Source organism: Barbus barbus (assembly GCF_936440315.1).
Source record: "Barbus barbus genome assembly, chromosome: 38".
Classification (NCBI taxonomy): domain Eukaryota; kingdom Metazoa; phylum Chordata; class Actinopteri; order Cypriniformes; family Cyprinidae; genus Barbus; species Barbus barbus.
In genome coordinates this window covers 14,826,935-14,842,621 of record NC_136716.1, presented here as the reverse complement: position 1 = coordinate 14,842,621, position 15,687 = coordinate 14,826,935, and the positions used below count along the sequence as shown (strand labels likewise).

The 15,687-nt window shown below is 37.1% G+C and overlaps 1 protein-coding gene across 1 annotated transcript in view; it reads right to left on the bottom strand.

Moving 5' to 3' along the window:
- LOC306857458 (neurexin-1a-like) overlaps positions 1 to 15,687 on the bottom strand; it is a 189,982-nt gene that overhangs the window by 89,637 nt on the left and 84,658 nt on the right. Inside the window, exons 9-10 of the mRNA XM_079397415.1 lie at positions 11,488 to 11,932; positions 2,728 to 3,111 (exon numbers count right to left, since the gene is read on the bottom strand). Of these exons, the coding sequence (XP_079253541.1) occupies positions 2,728 to 3,111; positions 11,488 to 11,932 (829 nt within the window). The remainder of the gene's footprint in view (positions 1 to 2,727; positions 3,112 to 11,487; positions 11,933 to 15,687) is intronic.

Genomic DNA, 15,687 nt, shown 5'->3' with positions numbered 1-15,687 from the left:
TATGATGGAGCTTTCGGCATCTGACGCCGCTTATTCTCTCAGAGACGACGAGAGACGAATCTACTTCAACATATGCTGATAACGATATAGGCTCCTGTGGCCCATACATAGTGAAAAAAAATATAATAATAAAGTCGGTGCTTTTTATTTCATTGATTTTTATTGATGACTGCAGTGTTTGTTAAAAACATTTTAATTGAGGAGTAAATAGCCTATAATCTTATCTTCGCAGCGTGTCAGTTATGTGGTAATTATTGCAGGGAAAATTAATTGTAATTTGAATTTAATAATAAAAGTAACTTCATAATAATAATGGGCCTAATAAAAATAAGAATGTAACAGGCCTACATTAATTGGAAATGCCAAATACTCTAATATTGCCAATAGTTGATGTTTTTGACAATATCTCTGGCTATTGTCGATACAAGATCATCGTCTTTTGATGCATCCCAGCAAGGGGCGGTTATTGCGGGGCAGACAGCACGTTGCCTGTTACGTCGTTTGGGCTGCCTTGTTGAGCGCAGTGGTACTGAGAACATTACATTTCACACACTTTAAGCTCTTTTATTTTCCAAACGTAACAGGATTAGTCCAACGAATCATTTGGTTTGTACTGCGTACCGAACGGTTCAATACGAAAACGCGTATCGTTACACCCCTAATATATATATATATATATGCACATCATTGTTCAGCTCTTTCAGTTTCAGTTCTTTCAACATACTATAATTAGATAATGTCATCCAGTTATTTTGATCTTCTTCTAAAATCATTTACTGCATTAATATCTTAATCATATTTCAAGCATGTTTTAATTAAAATGTTTTAATTATTGTCCTTAAGCATCTTTGCCTCATCTTCTCTCATTTTCATTATAACTGACAAATATATATATATATAAAAACTTTAACAAACATTCCATTATTAATTTTGCAGACAAGATTAACACTGTCGCCTGTCTCTTTTTGTCTCTCTGTCTCTTTCTCTGTGCGTCTATCTCATTTCATTTCTCCATTCTATCGTTACACAAAAAGCTGTTTTCTGTGACTGGAATCTTATAAACGTGCATCTGGAGGAAGCTGGCAACACCCTATAAAACTGCACCAGACTGCACCATTCTCTTTCTGATGGCTGTTTGCGGTGAACTTTGCTCGGGCGATGACAAAGCAAGCCATCTTTGATGGGTTAATTGACCGAATCATTTCCATAATTCCTACACAGAGCTTCAACAATGCGCATATAATTGATTGTATTTTCCCACAGTAGCGACTTTGCTGCAGGGTGATATCAGTGTCCAGACAATAGCAAAAAGCTTTGGAGAGATGCACTTCCATTAAAGAATTAGCCACTATAGCTTCAAGCACTTCCAGAATGAATATACGGAGGCGCCTATGAGGGGTAAAAATACATAGCTGGACTTAGAGCTCTCCTGGACTCCCTTTTTAACAGGGAGGGGGTGAACGCTGGCCGCTTTGTTCATGTGGAAAAACAACAGAATTAAAATTCTGCTAGGGAGGGAGACAAAAGGCAAAAACATAATCCATGCTTGAGTGGCTCTCTATGAAGATGACATGGGCTGAAGAGAAACACAATTACCACGGTAACAGTAACGTCAGCTCAGCTGCACTTTCCTCCTCACTGTCAAGGATGAGCTGACAAAGAGAGATATTTTTCTATGCTAAGGCCGAGGCGGCAAAGCGGTGAATGTCACCCTTCCCTACGCAACATAATGGACGAAATAATTCTGAATGAGTGCCACGTCTTTACACGTCATGAGAGAAAGAATGAGCGTACAGATCTTTCATAGAAGCAGTGATTCTTCTAACACCTCATCTTACTTCAGTCCTTAGTGAAAGACAAAGAATGCACTAAGCAATGGCATTTATATTATAGCATTTAAGGTGAATAGGACAAACATTTAAACTAATAGATATCAGCAGTTAATTAATCACAGTACATTAAGACATTTGTTTTGTATGACATGTTTTCTGAAGTGTTAGGTTTAACTATGCAAATGAGGCATTTTCTAATTAAATGTGCACTGATTTGCAAACATTTCCAGAACAGAATTCTGAACACTGGGTAAAGATATGTTAGTCTCTCATTTTGTTGACATATTACAGGTTTTTACATAGTAGACCTCTTTTTATTACTCCATAAATCAGACAATACAGCTGAAAAAAAAAAAAATTCTAATCATGCTTTTTTGAGGAATAAAGTGTTAAAATTATATCAGGTGCATGATATATGAACAAAACTCTGTTAAAACCTAGAAAGTAGAAAGTTTACTGTATATGCAGTAAGTGCTACAGAAGTGGAGATTTTAGATGTTTAGAAAACAAATATGTATTTTAATTGAAACTGTGAGACACAAACAGATACATTGTTATAAAATAAACATTTTAATATGCATTTTGGAGGTTTTCTTTCCACTAGTCTTAAAGAAGACAAGTAATGGAAGCAAAATCTCAAAACTGATAGGATCATAAAAACATGATCATAAAAAAATGTTTTTTTATGCACATTTTTAGAATTCATGTACATTTTGGCATTTCCATCCAGCGTATTTTTATGCGATTTCCCAAAATGTGCATAAAAATAGGTGGATGGAAACTAATGAGATTGATGTGGGTGGAACTACCCAACACAACACAGCAAAAAGAGAAGCCAAGCTTATATAAAAAGTATACCAAATCTTGACTCAACATGCAAAATACAGGTACTCACCTCTCTCACAGGAGCGTCCCAGATAGCCCGTCCCTGAGCAGTCACACACATATCGGTTCCAGCCCTCTCTGCAGGTGCCGCTGTTCAGGCAGGGGTTGCTTAGACATTGTTTGGGAGGTTCCTTAGAGCAGGACGGCTTCACCCCGACCGCTCTCTGGGCCTCCGCTATCCGCCGGATGTCCTTGCTCTGGCCGTCCATGAACAGATCTCGCACGCAGCCCACATAGCCGTAGTTTAGGAGCGCAGTCCAGACCTCCGTAGGGAAGATCAGACCGGCACGCTCCTCTGGCAGGCCACCCAGATAGAGTATGTCGTCTAAGTCCAGGATCTCACTCTCCCCGGGAGCGTTGTAGGGCGTACGGATCGAGTTGACGGAAATGGTGCCTGTCACAAAACCATGAGAAGCAAATTTAATTTTGTTAACTTGGTGTTTAGACGCCATTTCAGCAACTTCTAAAAAGTTTGATTCAGTTTTAATGAGATGCAAATGAGGCTCTTTAAGGGTATTGAAATTATCCTTCATTCTTTCCTCCGTAAATAAAACCCCCTTTGCTTTTAAAGCACACAATGCAGATGTAAATCTCTCAGTTTCAGTCTCCTTAAAGTAAATTTGAAATGATGTAGCTACTGTATATTCATGTTTAAGCTGGGAAGTGAGAAAGATGATTTCAGAGCAACACTTTGTCACCATTTGTCAGAACAGCGCCTATAGCATTGATTTGTCAGTTTTACATTTGTAGGTATGTGTCGAGTATAAAATCGCTTTGCGGATGATCAAATCAACTTGATGTAGATGTCAATAGCAAAAATATGAGTTATGAATAAGACTGGAGCTAGAAAAAATAGGAAGCCTGGGACAAAACTTGGGCCTTCGGCGCATTGAAAAATCTTTAGCATAATTTCTGGTTAAGGTATGCACTTATTTAATGTATTCAAAACGTTGGAATAGACAGACTTATTTAAATAAGATTCAAAATAATTGTTTATTACTTCCACTTGGTGTAATATAATATGATGTAATATGATATAAGTTTTATTTTATTACAAACATCTTTATGTTGTGGGAATCTGTATAATAAAGTCCTCTTTATAGTACTATATTGGGTGTATACTAATACTGGATGTGTATAGTAATAATTAAAATGTTACATATTGTTGGAAATGGGGCTTCACAGTCACAAAAACATTATAGAGTGATTAACATTCATATATGTGTGCATGCTTTCATATTATCATCTGTTTTGGGCTGTCTTGAACTCAGAGAGCAAACCCTTACACAAAGACAAAGATTCAAAAAGCAGTCTCCATAGCAACAGCAGACAATATGAACCAGATTCACTGGATAGTCATCACTATCAAAAGGGCATATAACAGAATAAAAGCTGAGCTCTATTCATATCTAATTTATTGGTTGTGACTGATTCAGTTCTTACAAATTATTTGTGTACCCTTTCAAAACATGTTTCAGTCTGCCCTCTTCTTTGATGGTTTATGTCTAAAATACCGCTTTTACAACAGTGGTTAATATAAAGAGCAAAAACACAGTACTCTCAGGTGAGGCGAGTCTTTCATTCAGTCTAATAACGTTAAAACACTTTCACGAGTTCCATAATCACCCTCATTGTTTTCCTGGCGACTCCAACAAACAGGCATTTATACGCAGCCAGCAATTCAGAATTTTCCTTCTCATTTTCCACCACTGTGCACCGCCATTATTCACGCCTTGAAGGCAGTTACAAAAGAAAAGACATTACTGGCAAGATAGGAGAGAACAGGCAGGGATTAACGCAAAGCGCTGGCCACTGCTGAATCCTGTTTATTAGTGTCCAACACTGAGTCCAAACTCAATAAAAGGCGGCTTAGAATTAAAGATGCCGCCTTTTCGGTGCCAAAATCGTGTTTCTTTAGTGACAAAAATGCAGCTTCTGTTATAAAGGCAAATTAGTGTGAATGGAACCGAGGGGTCAGATGGAGGTGGTACTGCGAGGCATGCAACATGTTAAAGGGACAGCTCATTTAACGAAGCACTAAAGCAAAAGTACATCTCATGGAAGTGCAAGGCTTAGGGAAGAAAAATATATAACTGCAGACTTGCTTTTAAAGATATTTAAAGTTTATTTTTACAAATGTTTGGACAACAAGCAGTTTTCATAATTGTGTATATACTGGGTATATGTATGTGGCTGGTATATGGGATAATTTTTCATGTGGTGGTGGTCTTTTAGGACTTATTTATACTTTATTGTTTGTTGAGGATCAGTCTGTGACCTTAATTGTAAGACAGACTTGTTAACTTATTATTGATCACTGATTGTTATGTTACCATTTTTCACCTCGGAGTAATTATTGACTTTACTAATCCATTATCGACTTTACTTACAGTACTTTCTTTTATTTTGAGGAAATTGAACCTTGACAAAGATTTGTTGCTGAAATATTGGTAAAAATAAACTTAAATGAGTGTGCAGTTACAGTAGGCTATATATTTCAGTTTACAGACGGGCAGAAAATTCGGTCATCATTTACTCGCTCTTGTGTCATGCAAACCTGTATGACTTTGTTTTCTGGGTAACAAACACACACACACGTTTGGGGATGGGGCTCAAGCCCTTGCCCCTTTGAGGTCCGACGGTAAAGTGACCACAAAAGAAGATGTTATGAAGAATCTGAGTAACCAAACAGTTGCTGGTCCACACTGAATTTGATAGTAAAAAACATCCTGTTTGGTTTTCGAGGTTCTTCAAAATAGCATTTATGTCTAGCAGAAGAAGGAAACTCATTCAGGTTTAAAACAACTTTTGAGTGAGTAAATGATGGTTATAAAAACAACACTATTTTTATTTTTGGGTGAATTATTCCTTTAATATTAATAAAACACCAAAACACAAAGAGAAAAATCACTCACTACTCTTGACTGAAACACTTTAATACAGTTGATTTAATAGGAATCTAGTGTTTTATTTGTATATTTGTTCATTCAATTTCTTGAATGCTCCTGCTAAATACACGCAGCCTACCTGAAAATAAAACACTGTTTTATTTGTATATTATGTGTATTTGTAATGTGTATATTTATTCAATTTTTTTTATAAGAAAGATAAAATAATAACAAAGATTTTTATATTCACCCACTTTGGCCTAAATATCCGCAATACATTTTTTAATTTTGTTACCTTGAAAGGCTGTTTTTATAATAGGGAAATTAGTTTGTCTGTAATGCTCAAACAACTTGCAAAATAGAAAAACCAAAATGACAAAGAATCGGGATAAAATCGAGAATCGTGATATTTAAAAAAAAAAAAAAAAAATAACATAGGGAATACCGGGACCACACACACAGTATGGAGCTGTTTGTTTTGAACCCCACTGCCTTTAATTATATGGACAAAAACAGTTCTTCAGAATATCTTCTTTTATGTTACACACATCAAAGAAAGTCATTCAGGTTTGAAACAGCAAGTTAATTATGACAGACTTTTAATTTCCTGGTGACATGTAAATGCTAACTTGGATTTTAAATGCCTCTAAAATCTAACATTGGCCAAAAATATATGGATTTTCATTATAATTAGTCTGTGAATAGATCACAGGAAAAAACAGCAGGACCGTTAGTGAGTATGTACATTTATATGAGTGCCAAGCTCCGGTAAGGGATGTATTTGTTCTAAGATCTGTGATTTATTTTAATCATTAATGGCTATTGTGGGATTTGAATGAATGGCTGCAGTATCGTACTGCTATGCTTTCCAGTCTGTGATGTAGAGCTCTGGGCCTGAGCTCAGATCTGCGTCACATACCTCGAGAGGGAGAAAAATTCACTTTGAGATTAAATGTGATTCCATAGACTGATTACAGCCTCCTGTATCTGACTCATTATTCACAGGCACACCCAAAGCACCGGGAGAAACACTAAACGGCCAGACATGGTGGCACAGTAAATTATAATTATGCTCCGTGCAACTTGTTCCCTGCCAAGCATTTCGATGAATATGCTGAAATAGTGCTTTCCATTCTATTCCGCTTGATACATCACTGCAGAGATGCCACTTGTAACATGCTAACAGTGTTAGTAAATAAGAATTTCATTTTCCTCTAAGCCTGTAATAAGTCTGTGTGGATTTGATGAGGCATAGCAGCACTTTCTCCTCCTCTCGCACTCACACCATCACATACACAAACACACACACACACATTATCTTGTCCTGTGTTGCGCACTTGGCGACAGTACCCCTAAACAGCAGCCAAACATCTCCCCCGGGTCATCAGTAATGAGCATTCTCCATCATCTCGACTTCCATTCACTCTGCTCGGTGATTACACAGCACGGCCTAATGCTGGGCTGGTTTTACTTTATGTACACACAAACAAATATACACACACACCAGTGGAGTAGAGTGGATTTCTGAAAAAGGAGGCAAAGTCCCATTTGTTTTTTTCATTACAATATAAATTCATGTTCCAGTTCATTTGGTGTTTACATGGTTTCAGCTTGAAATGTGTATGGAATGCACTTTATCTTACATTATCAACAAACAATCAATGCTATTATATTTTTGCATCAGTGAGTAACATTACAGTAAGATTATATCTTAGTTTTAGGATAATTTCGACTGTTTTCTATATCTCTATACTAATGTTTTAAACCTTCAGAGTGAGATATTTATTTCTATTTTTCCATTTTTTTCAATTATTCTTCATTAAGGTTACAATAAAAAATGGTAAATCTTTTAGTATAAATAAATATTTGCTATATGGAAACTACCATTCAAAAGTTCACGTGACATGAAATTGTAATATTTATTTTACCATTTTACTGCATTTATAACATTTTAGTTTTGATAAAGTCTTTATATGAGATTTCTTTCAAAACATTAAGAAAAATCAAAACTTAAGTTGTAAGCTACAAACTTTTAAATTGTAGTGTATAAATGAACAGTTAAAAATGGGCTCTTCGTTTAGTTTTGACACACTTATTCTATTTGAATGCAGATACAGAACTGATTATTTGTTGATGCAACATATACAAATAGAGATAATGACTTTGCACAATTTTATTTAAGCCAAATCACATTAAAATCTCAAAGTTTAAACTTTTTTTTCATTGCTTCAAAAGTAATTACTGCAGTAGTAGGCTACAGTATTAAAAGCATAACTCATGTGGCTTGTTATGGTAACTGATGTTTGGCTATTATTATTAATAGTCACCTTCTTTTTGGACCATTAGTCAACAAATTCTCTGTAAACACAGCAGGTCTCACGTCGGTCGCAGGCACGGAAGTGCAGCTTTCATTTAACTGAGCTGAGTGTAGGGCTGCAAGATTAATTGAAAAAAAAAATCACGATCTCGATTCATAGGCTACATAAATGCGATCTCATTTCTAAATTACGGCGATTCACTTCCGTGTATTTCCCTGCATTCAGATCATGCTGCATTCACGAGTTATTGGTCACTCACACACAATAACAAAACACTATTAATTCACCAATCAATCATAAATCTCGATCAATTTTCTCCTCTCCCTCATTGGCCACGTTCCGCTGTCACTCACGTGATGTGTAACAAGGCGGCAGACGTAAACGGAGTCAATAGGTGCGTTCGCAGAATGATCACCGTATGACATCTAAGTACCACGAGAGCGATAAGAAAGCAGTCAGATCCTATGCATTCAAATCGCTCTTGCAGTACTTTGATGTCATACGGTGATCATTCTGCGCAGCGCTGCTTCAACGGGGCGTCAGCATCAATGCTTGACTGAGGGCGTGTCTGAAGCTTGGTGCTGACCAGAGCCGCTGAGAAACAGAGTTGCGACACGCTTTGATCTCGCAAAGTAATATCTCGAATAATATTAATGGGGTTTTCTTGTTTAACTATGGAGTAAAAACATAGTACAATGCAACACACAGGATAAGGCGGTTACATTTCTTTGTATGCAAAGCATAAATAGTGTAAACTGCTTAATAAAGATTGGAGACTTGAGGCATGACTTTGTGTGTTTTTGTGTTACACTTATTCATGTGGATGTGCAGACCAATGATGAAATAAATTATGCATATTTAAAGAGCATAAGAAATCTAATTGGTATGTAAAATGTGTTATTGTATTAATATATATTTCTTCATCTATGGTCATTATTATTCACATTTTAATACAATATTATGTTAAAATATAAGATACAATATGCATACACAAGTGAATATCAATGAATGCTAGAAAAATGCTAGAAATGGTTTTAGCCATTTTCAAAAAAAAAATCTAAAAGACATCTTTTTCGCCACCATCTGACCAATTAATATTAGCACTTACCTATTCTATTTATTTATTTATATTTATTTTAAAAAGATCATTGCTATGTGAACTGTGCTAGACTAACTGAGACTTGTCACAGCACTTTATTTTGTTGCTCTTTCGGTGGTCTGTTTGCTTCTACATTGTAAGTCGCTTTGGATAAAAGCATCTGCTAAATGACTAAATGTAAATGAAAAAAATTTAAATTTAAGTTTTACAAATACTTCAAAATAAAAAAGGCAACCAACTGCATTCATCAAAATATTTTATTATATAATATATCCACGTTATCTAACTGCAAATATAGCATATACTGCCTATTATCTAAAAATAAACATTAACTATAACGCGTTTCATAAAATACAACTACTGGTCAGATTTCCGAGAGGTAAACTAATGTGTTATAATGGCAAAAAATGCTGTAATTTCCTCAACTTTCTGGCGACTGTGCTTGAGAAGCACTGAAATGAATGGGCTTCAATGCTGAAACTATCAGTTGTTTGGAACTATTGGCTGCTCCATGACACGCTTTACTTCTGCATTCCTAAGTTCCTATGGAAGCCTATGGAAGTGTTGCAACTCTGTTTCTCAATGGCTCTGGTGATGACCATGGTGCTGATGCGCCGTCATAGTGATAACAGCCAATCACTTTTCTGGTTCTGCATGAACGGGATTGGCTAGCGTCTGCGCTAGGGTATTTGCATAAGGCGATCTGATTGGCTGACGCCTGCGTTGGCGCTTGAAAAGTTTTCAACTTCTGCCGCGTGCAATGCCAGTGAGGCAACGCTTGACGTCACTCCATTCAAAGTAAACGAGAGGCGTTGACGCCGACGCCTGTGTGAATGTGAATATTTTTATTTATTATTGTTAGTGTTCTCTTATGTTCAACAACTTAAAGCTTTAAAATTATTCACTTTAAGGGGTCTAAAATAAAGAAAAGAGACCATTTTTTGTTATTCCAGCACTTTTTTTTTGTTTTTTGTTTTTTGTACTTGAGTGCAATACATTTTGGTTGAAAAAATTAGAATCGTGTAAGAGAATCATGAGCTCAATTCCCATGGAGGAAAATCGTGATTCACATTTTAGCAAGAATCGTGCAGCCCTAGCTGAGTGGTCACTAAAACCTCACTCATAGATCACTTCCAGTTTATTTCAGTTCAGAAATGACCGAAAGTGGTGATATCTAAGTGGGTGTGTTTACTTTGTACTTAGCCTGTCCATTTCCACCCGTTTGACCCATTAATTCAGGCTAATGTTTGGCCTGGCTGCCTGTCACTTTAGAAAAATAAGTACTTTATACACTACTCAACCTCAAATTTCAGAAAATTTCTGTATTCTCTCATCCTACTTTTTTTTGCAGAGGCACAAAAACGCCACTGACTCACATCTATATGTCTACATATGTACATTCTCATTAATAGATGCATATGCAGACGCACAACCGTACATGTTTGCATACACGCACGCAAAAACACCAGCATGCCCACACACGCGCGCACCCTGCACCAGAATGGCTGCCCATATATGATCAAACGGCTTGCGTAGGCAGGCATTTCATGCAGGTGGGAGAATGACACAGCTCATTCTGCGGGCCTGAAATGCAAGGTCCCATCTGTCAATGGTGTTTCAGATTCCCATGAAATGTTACTAAAAGAAAAGGTTTATTCTCGCTTTCAAACTGTGCCTGAACTCACAATGACAACCAGTGGATTGTGCAGCAATAAAGCCTGGAGAATAAGATCAAACCGAGCCCTGTGGATAAAAACGACGATTTGATGAAAAATACAACTTAAAACCGTGGAAAAAAAGACCTGCGCTCTTTACGAAACCGTATCCAATCCCAAATGAATACTGTATTGACATGGAACAAAAATATCACTCTTGCTTTAGAAATTTGATTTCATAATTGCTCCAAAATGTATTTAATTTTCTTCTTATACCTTTCGCATTTTAATCTCACAGTGTATGTTAGAAATAATGCAGGTGACTGGCGTTTCTATATCCGGAAAGAGAAGATGAGAGATTCGCAATAACCACGGATCAATAGAGCCTTTTCTTACTTTTTTACAGAAAAAGTACCAAAGGCCATTCCTTTGACTCCAGGCAAACGGCATCGAAGTGGGAGGAAAAGGGGAATAGTGGGAGAGTTAGGGATGAATGTCTTTACTTGGCAGAGCTGTGCACTAGCTAGCTATCCTTTGGGAAACCAAATCTGGTTTCCATGGCAACTCTGCCAGAGAAGACAGAGCAAGAAAGGAGGAGGAAGACAGGAAGGACTGCGGGTCCTGTTCATATTCAAATGCCTGCCTGACAGTGCGCTCCGGAAGGCACGGTTACGACTGTGTTCACGCGAGCGTGAGAGAACACTGCTGTCTCGGCTAAGTCAATATTTTCGTAGACCTTGAATACGAGCTAACATCTAACCATACACTGAATACATTAAAAAACATTAGCAGAACAGAGCCAAATTCTACCTGATCTTCCGTCTCTCTGGAAGTCCACGTGGTACCATTCCCCGTCATTGACTTTTTTGTTGACGGCACGGGTTTTGGTAGTGCCTGAACCCATGTCGAGCAGAAGGTACAGGTGGCCATCCAGCATCTCAATGGCGAAGAAATCCACCTTCAAGGTTTTGGGGCTCTTGGGGTCTTTCTGCTGCTGCGGTTTGGGTTTTCCGTGGCTGAAGAGGAGAAGGCCGTTGGGCTCAGTGGTGCGGAAGTCAAAGGATATGGAACCGGCTTTTTTGGCAGACCACTTGTCAAGGGTAATGAATGACTCTGGCGTCTCAAAGGTGACAGGATCTAGGGTAGCCACGTTCTCGCATTTGAAGGCCACCACACCGCTCACCTTCATTTTGGGGTCGCCTAGCTTGGCCAGTCGAGACAGCTCGAGCCTTACATCGTTGTTCTTGTACACAACCTTTATGTGAAAAGAGAAGAAAACATTTTTTTTAAGTGAGTTAATACAAAAATATACCACGTTTGTGTTACTGTGTATTCCAGCTAAAGCTAGGGGTTGAAATCATAGTAATAATGTTAAACTCTGTTCCAATATTATTGCAATTTCAGCCAAGAGGACCTGAATCAATAAAGCGTACAAGACGTCCACTAACCCTATAGTGACGACTCTGATTGGAGCTGCTACTAAATATAATTTGTTAGTATTATTTTAATTAATTAATATTTACATGTAACATGCGCATTTGTATAGAGGACCAAACCTGCGAAACTTTAAATAAATGTAACAGGAAAATAAATAAAGCAATAAATGATTTTATAAAAAAAAAGAATTCATTTGTAATAAAATTTAATCCTGAATGTATTATTACCTTTTTTTCTTAATTTATTATTTTCTGTATTTATTTTTATTCTTTTTTACTTTTATTTACTTTTTCTTTTTTTCTTTTTATTATTTTATATATTTTTTATGCATTAGGTTATTTTTCTATCTATCTATCTATCTATCTATCTATCTATCTATCTATCTATCTATCTATCTATCTATCTATCTATCTATCTATCTATCTATCTATCTATCTATCTATCTATCTATCTATCTATCTATCTATCTATCTATCTATCTATCTATCTATATATATCGCTGTATTTCTATTTTATTCTATTCTATTTTTTTTTTTCTGCAGGTTTGGTCCTCCATACCTTTGTATATAAGAATCAAATCAAATCAAATAAAAATCCACATTCTATTTACATGTACTCATCTATGTATTGATGAACTCCATTCTCCACTTGTTGATTGTCATTAAATCCTTCAACAATTCAATAGTCAATATTTAGACTAAATGTGAAATCCTCTCTTTGACTGCTGCATTAATCACACCAGGTTCAATGACACTAGTGACACTAAAACTTAGTTTGAGAGGTTACTGATAATGATGGGTTATTTATGCAACAAACTTTGTCTATGTTTTTTTTCGGGTGCGTTTTTGACAGAAATAAATCAGTCTCCTCTGGTATCCCTGCAGTGATTAAAACTAATGATATTGCAGCATAAATAAAAATACATAATTCTACATTTTAAATAAATAAACTCTCACTTCAGTCGTTACGCTCATTTTGAATACATTTTTATGGAGAATACATCTCAAATGTGTCATTTTTGTCAAGCCTTTGTCAAATAAACTTTGACATTCACACTTTTGGTTTCTCGAGATGAAAAGTACTTATCCTTAGACTATATTTATCTTGTACTATAGTGGGTATGTAATCATTTGCACTTCCCGGTGTCGTTTTACTATTCAATCCGAATGGAATCAAATAGCAGAGCATTTTCTGCCCTCTCAAAATGTGGGGCACAATTCTTTTCCTCTCTCCTCCACAAGGCCAAAACCCTGTGATATAAACCCGAGCACCAGACTGTGAAGTGTTCACGATAACCCTCTTTTAATTCAGTTTCGATTTCATTTGAGCCTTTGCCAGGAAGAAGATAATGGTATGCGGATGTAATAAAAGCTTATTGATGATGCTTCAGAAATGCCAATCACAGGCAGGCACAAGAGCCTTTCCAGCCATTAACGGGCCACAAGAGTGAGCCCCCCCCCCCTCCTTTTTCCCGCTTCATAAACTCACACGGGGGAAAAACACTAGCGATCTGTGAGAAAACACTGCACAACATGGCCGCCGGAGAAGAGCGCGTTACAGATGAGAGGTTAGGGGCAGGGACAGCAGGTGGAGGACGACGCATCTGTCTGTGCCACCTGATCTGAATGATCAGGAGCCTGGAAAGCACTGACCAAATGCCCCTGAGAGGAGGGGCGCATTAAAACAAATGCACTAATGATGAATGGGCTTCTTGTGCACCCTGCTCTAAACGCCTGAATAAATCAACCTCGGCATAAATAACTACTCGCGTACAGTAACAAACACACACCTAGAGGTCCTCGATGTACCTCACACACACTCATAACGCTTGAAAATATTAAACATGACCTTTGCAAAGCAAAATAATGACAAAATAAAATGTTAAAAGGTCCCTTGTACCACCTACGCACAGTCCTCCTTTTAATGCCAGTAAAGCCTGTGAATGAACAAAGAAGAGCATCCATTAGTATGAATTCTTGTTCATGAGTTCAAAGCACTGGAGTGTTTGTTAACATAGGTCAATGACCTCAGGCCTGCTGCTAATCTGTGGAAATGATAGCGCCTTAGCACAGACAAGAGACACCAAACGCCTACATGCGGCAGCAGACCACAGCTTACACGAGTCTGCATTTTCATGTTTTGACACTGATTGATTGCTTGTGGATTGGTTTTGAAATGAAGGCTGGGGGCTGGGAAGAGAAACAAATGGTGAGTCTACACTGTTCCAATGCTTCCAAAATTTCACAAAATTACACATTTTGTCATGTTTGTGCCTCTTGTAAGAATTTGTAAGCATTTAAAGTGTTACATTTGCATTAAGAAATGATCTAGTATTACTGTCTATTTGATGCATTAGATGCCTCTGTCTAAAACCAGGATTTACATCTAAACTAGTTTCTCACAAACTGGTTTCAGGTCTATTCTAACAGAGCTGCAGACAGCTAAGAAAATCACTGCTAAATACAAATAAAAAATGCAATAAATAATATTACAATTTTAAAAATGCAAATAATAAAACTATACATGAGTAAGAGGGGTTGGGGGGTTGGGGAGTTAGGACGATTCTAAGGGCCCGACGATGGGGGGGGCCCTGAGAGGGAAACGCGATTTCTACTGAGGGGAACGAGATCAAGATTTCTAGCAAGGGGGATTCCCCTGGAACGCAGAATGCGATCTGTACGGAGGGGGACACCATCCACCCCCACCATACCCCTCCTCCCCGGACCACGATCGAGATTTCTACCAAGGGGGAACCACCACCAGCACACACCCCACCCCACCCCCCCTTCCGGAACGCGGGGGCCGAGTGAATATGCTGTCCAGGGGGCCTATAAACCATAACGGCGCCCCTGTCCCTATAATAAAGTAGGGATACATCGCTATTAAATTTAAGTCTGATACTGATGAGAAGATAATTATTTTCATTCAACGCATAATAACCATTAATCACTCATATCGAATTAAATAAAAAATAAAAGACTAAAATAAAACTAAAGTCAATTATTTTAAATGTTAAACATAAATTTAGATGCCACGATATTATAATGTACAGCATAAAAAAACAACAACATTCTATTTGATTTTGAGTTATTATTTGCTTTAAAGATAAACTTTAGGTGAAGGTTTGATGACATCAAAGGTAATCTTAATGTAAAAAATTAAGTATTTTATTATTATTATTTTCATCATTTAAAACGTACATTTTCCTATTCAATCTATGTCATGTTTATAATTCTGCAGGTTCCAAAACATACCTTAATCTATGGAAAAATGTGAGCAAAATATGCAATTTTTTAATTATTATTTTTTTTTTTACATTTGTGAAATAAACAATTTTGATTCTGTGTTGGGAACCTGATGACCGATGTAAAAACTACTTCTGAGGAAAAGCCAGCTGAGAACCACTGACCTACAATGTGTAAGATTGGACATGATAAATAGACTAACAAGGTAAATGCCAGTGAGCATCCCTCACTAATTGTAGGTCTACAGGTTAATGAATGAATCACCAAGAGCTACAGCACCTTAAGTTCAACCAAGAGCAAGGCTTCATTGTCTCCCTGTTTCATAAAT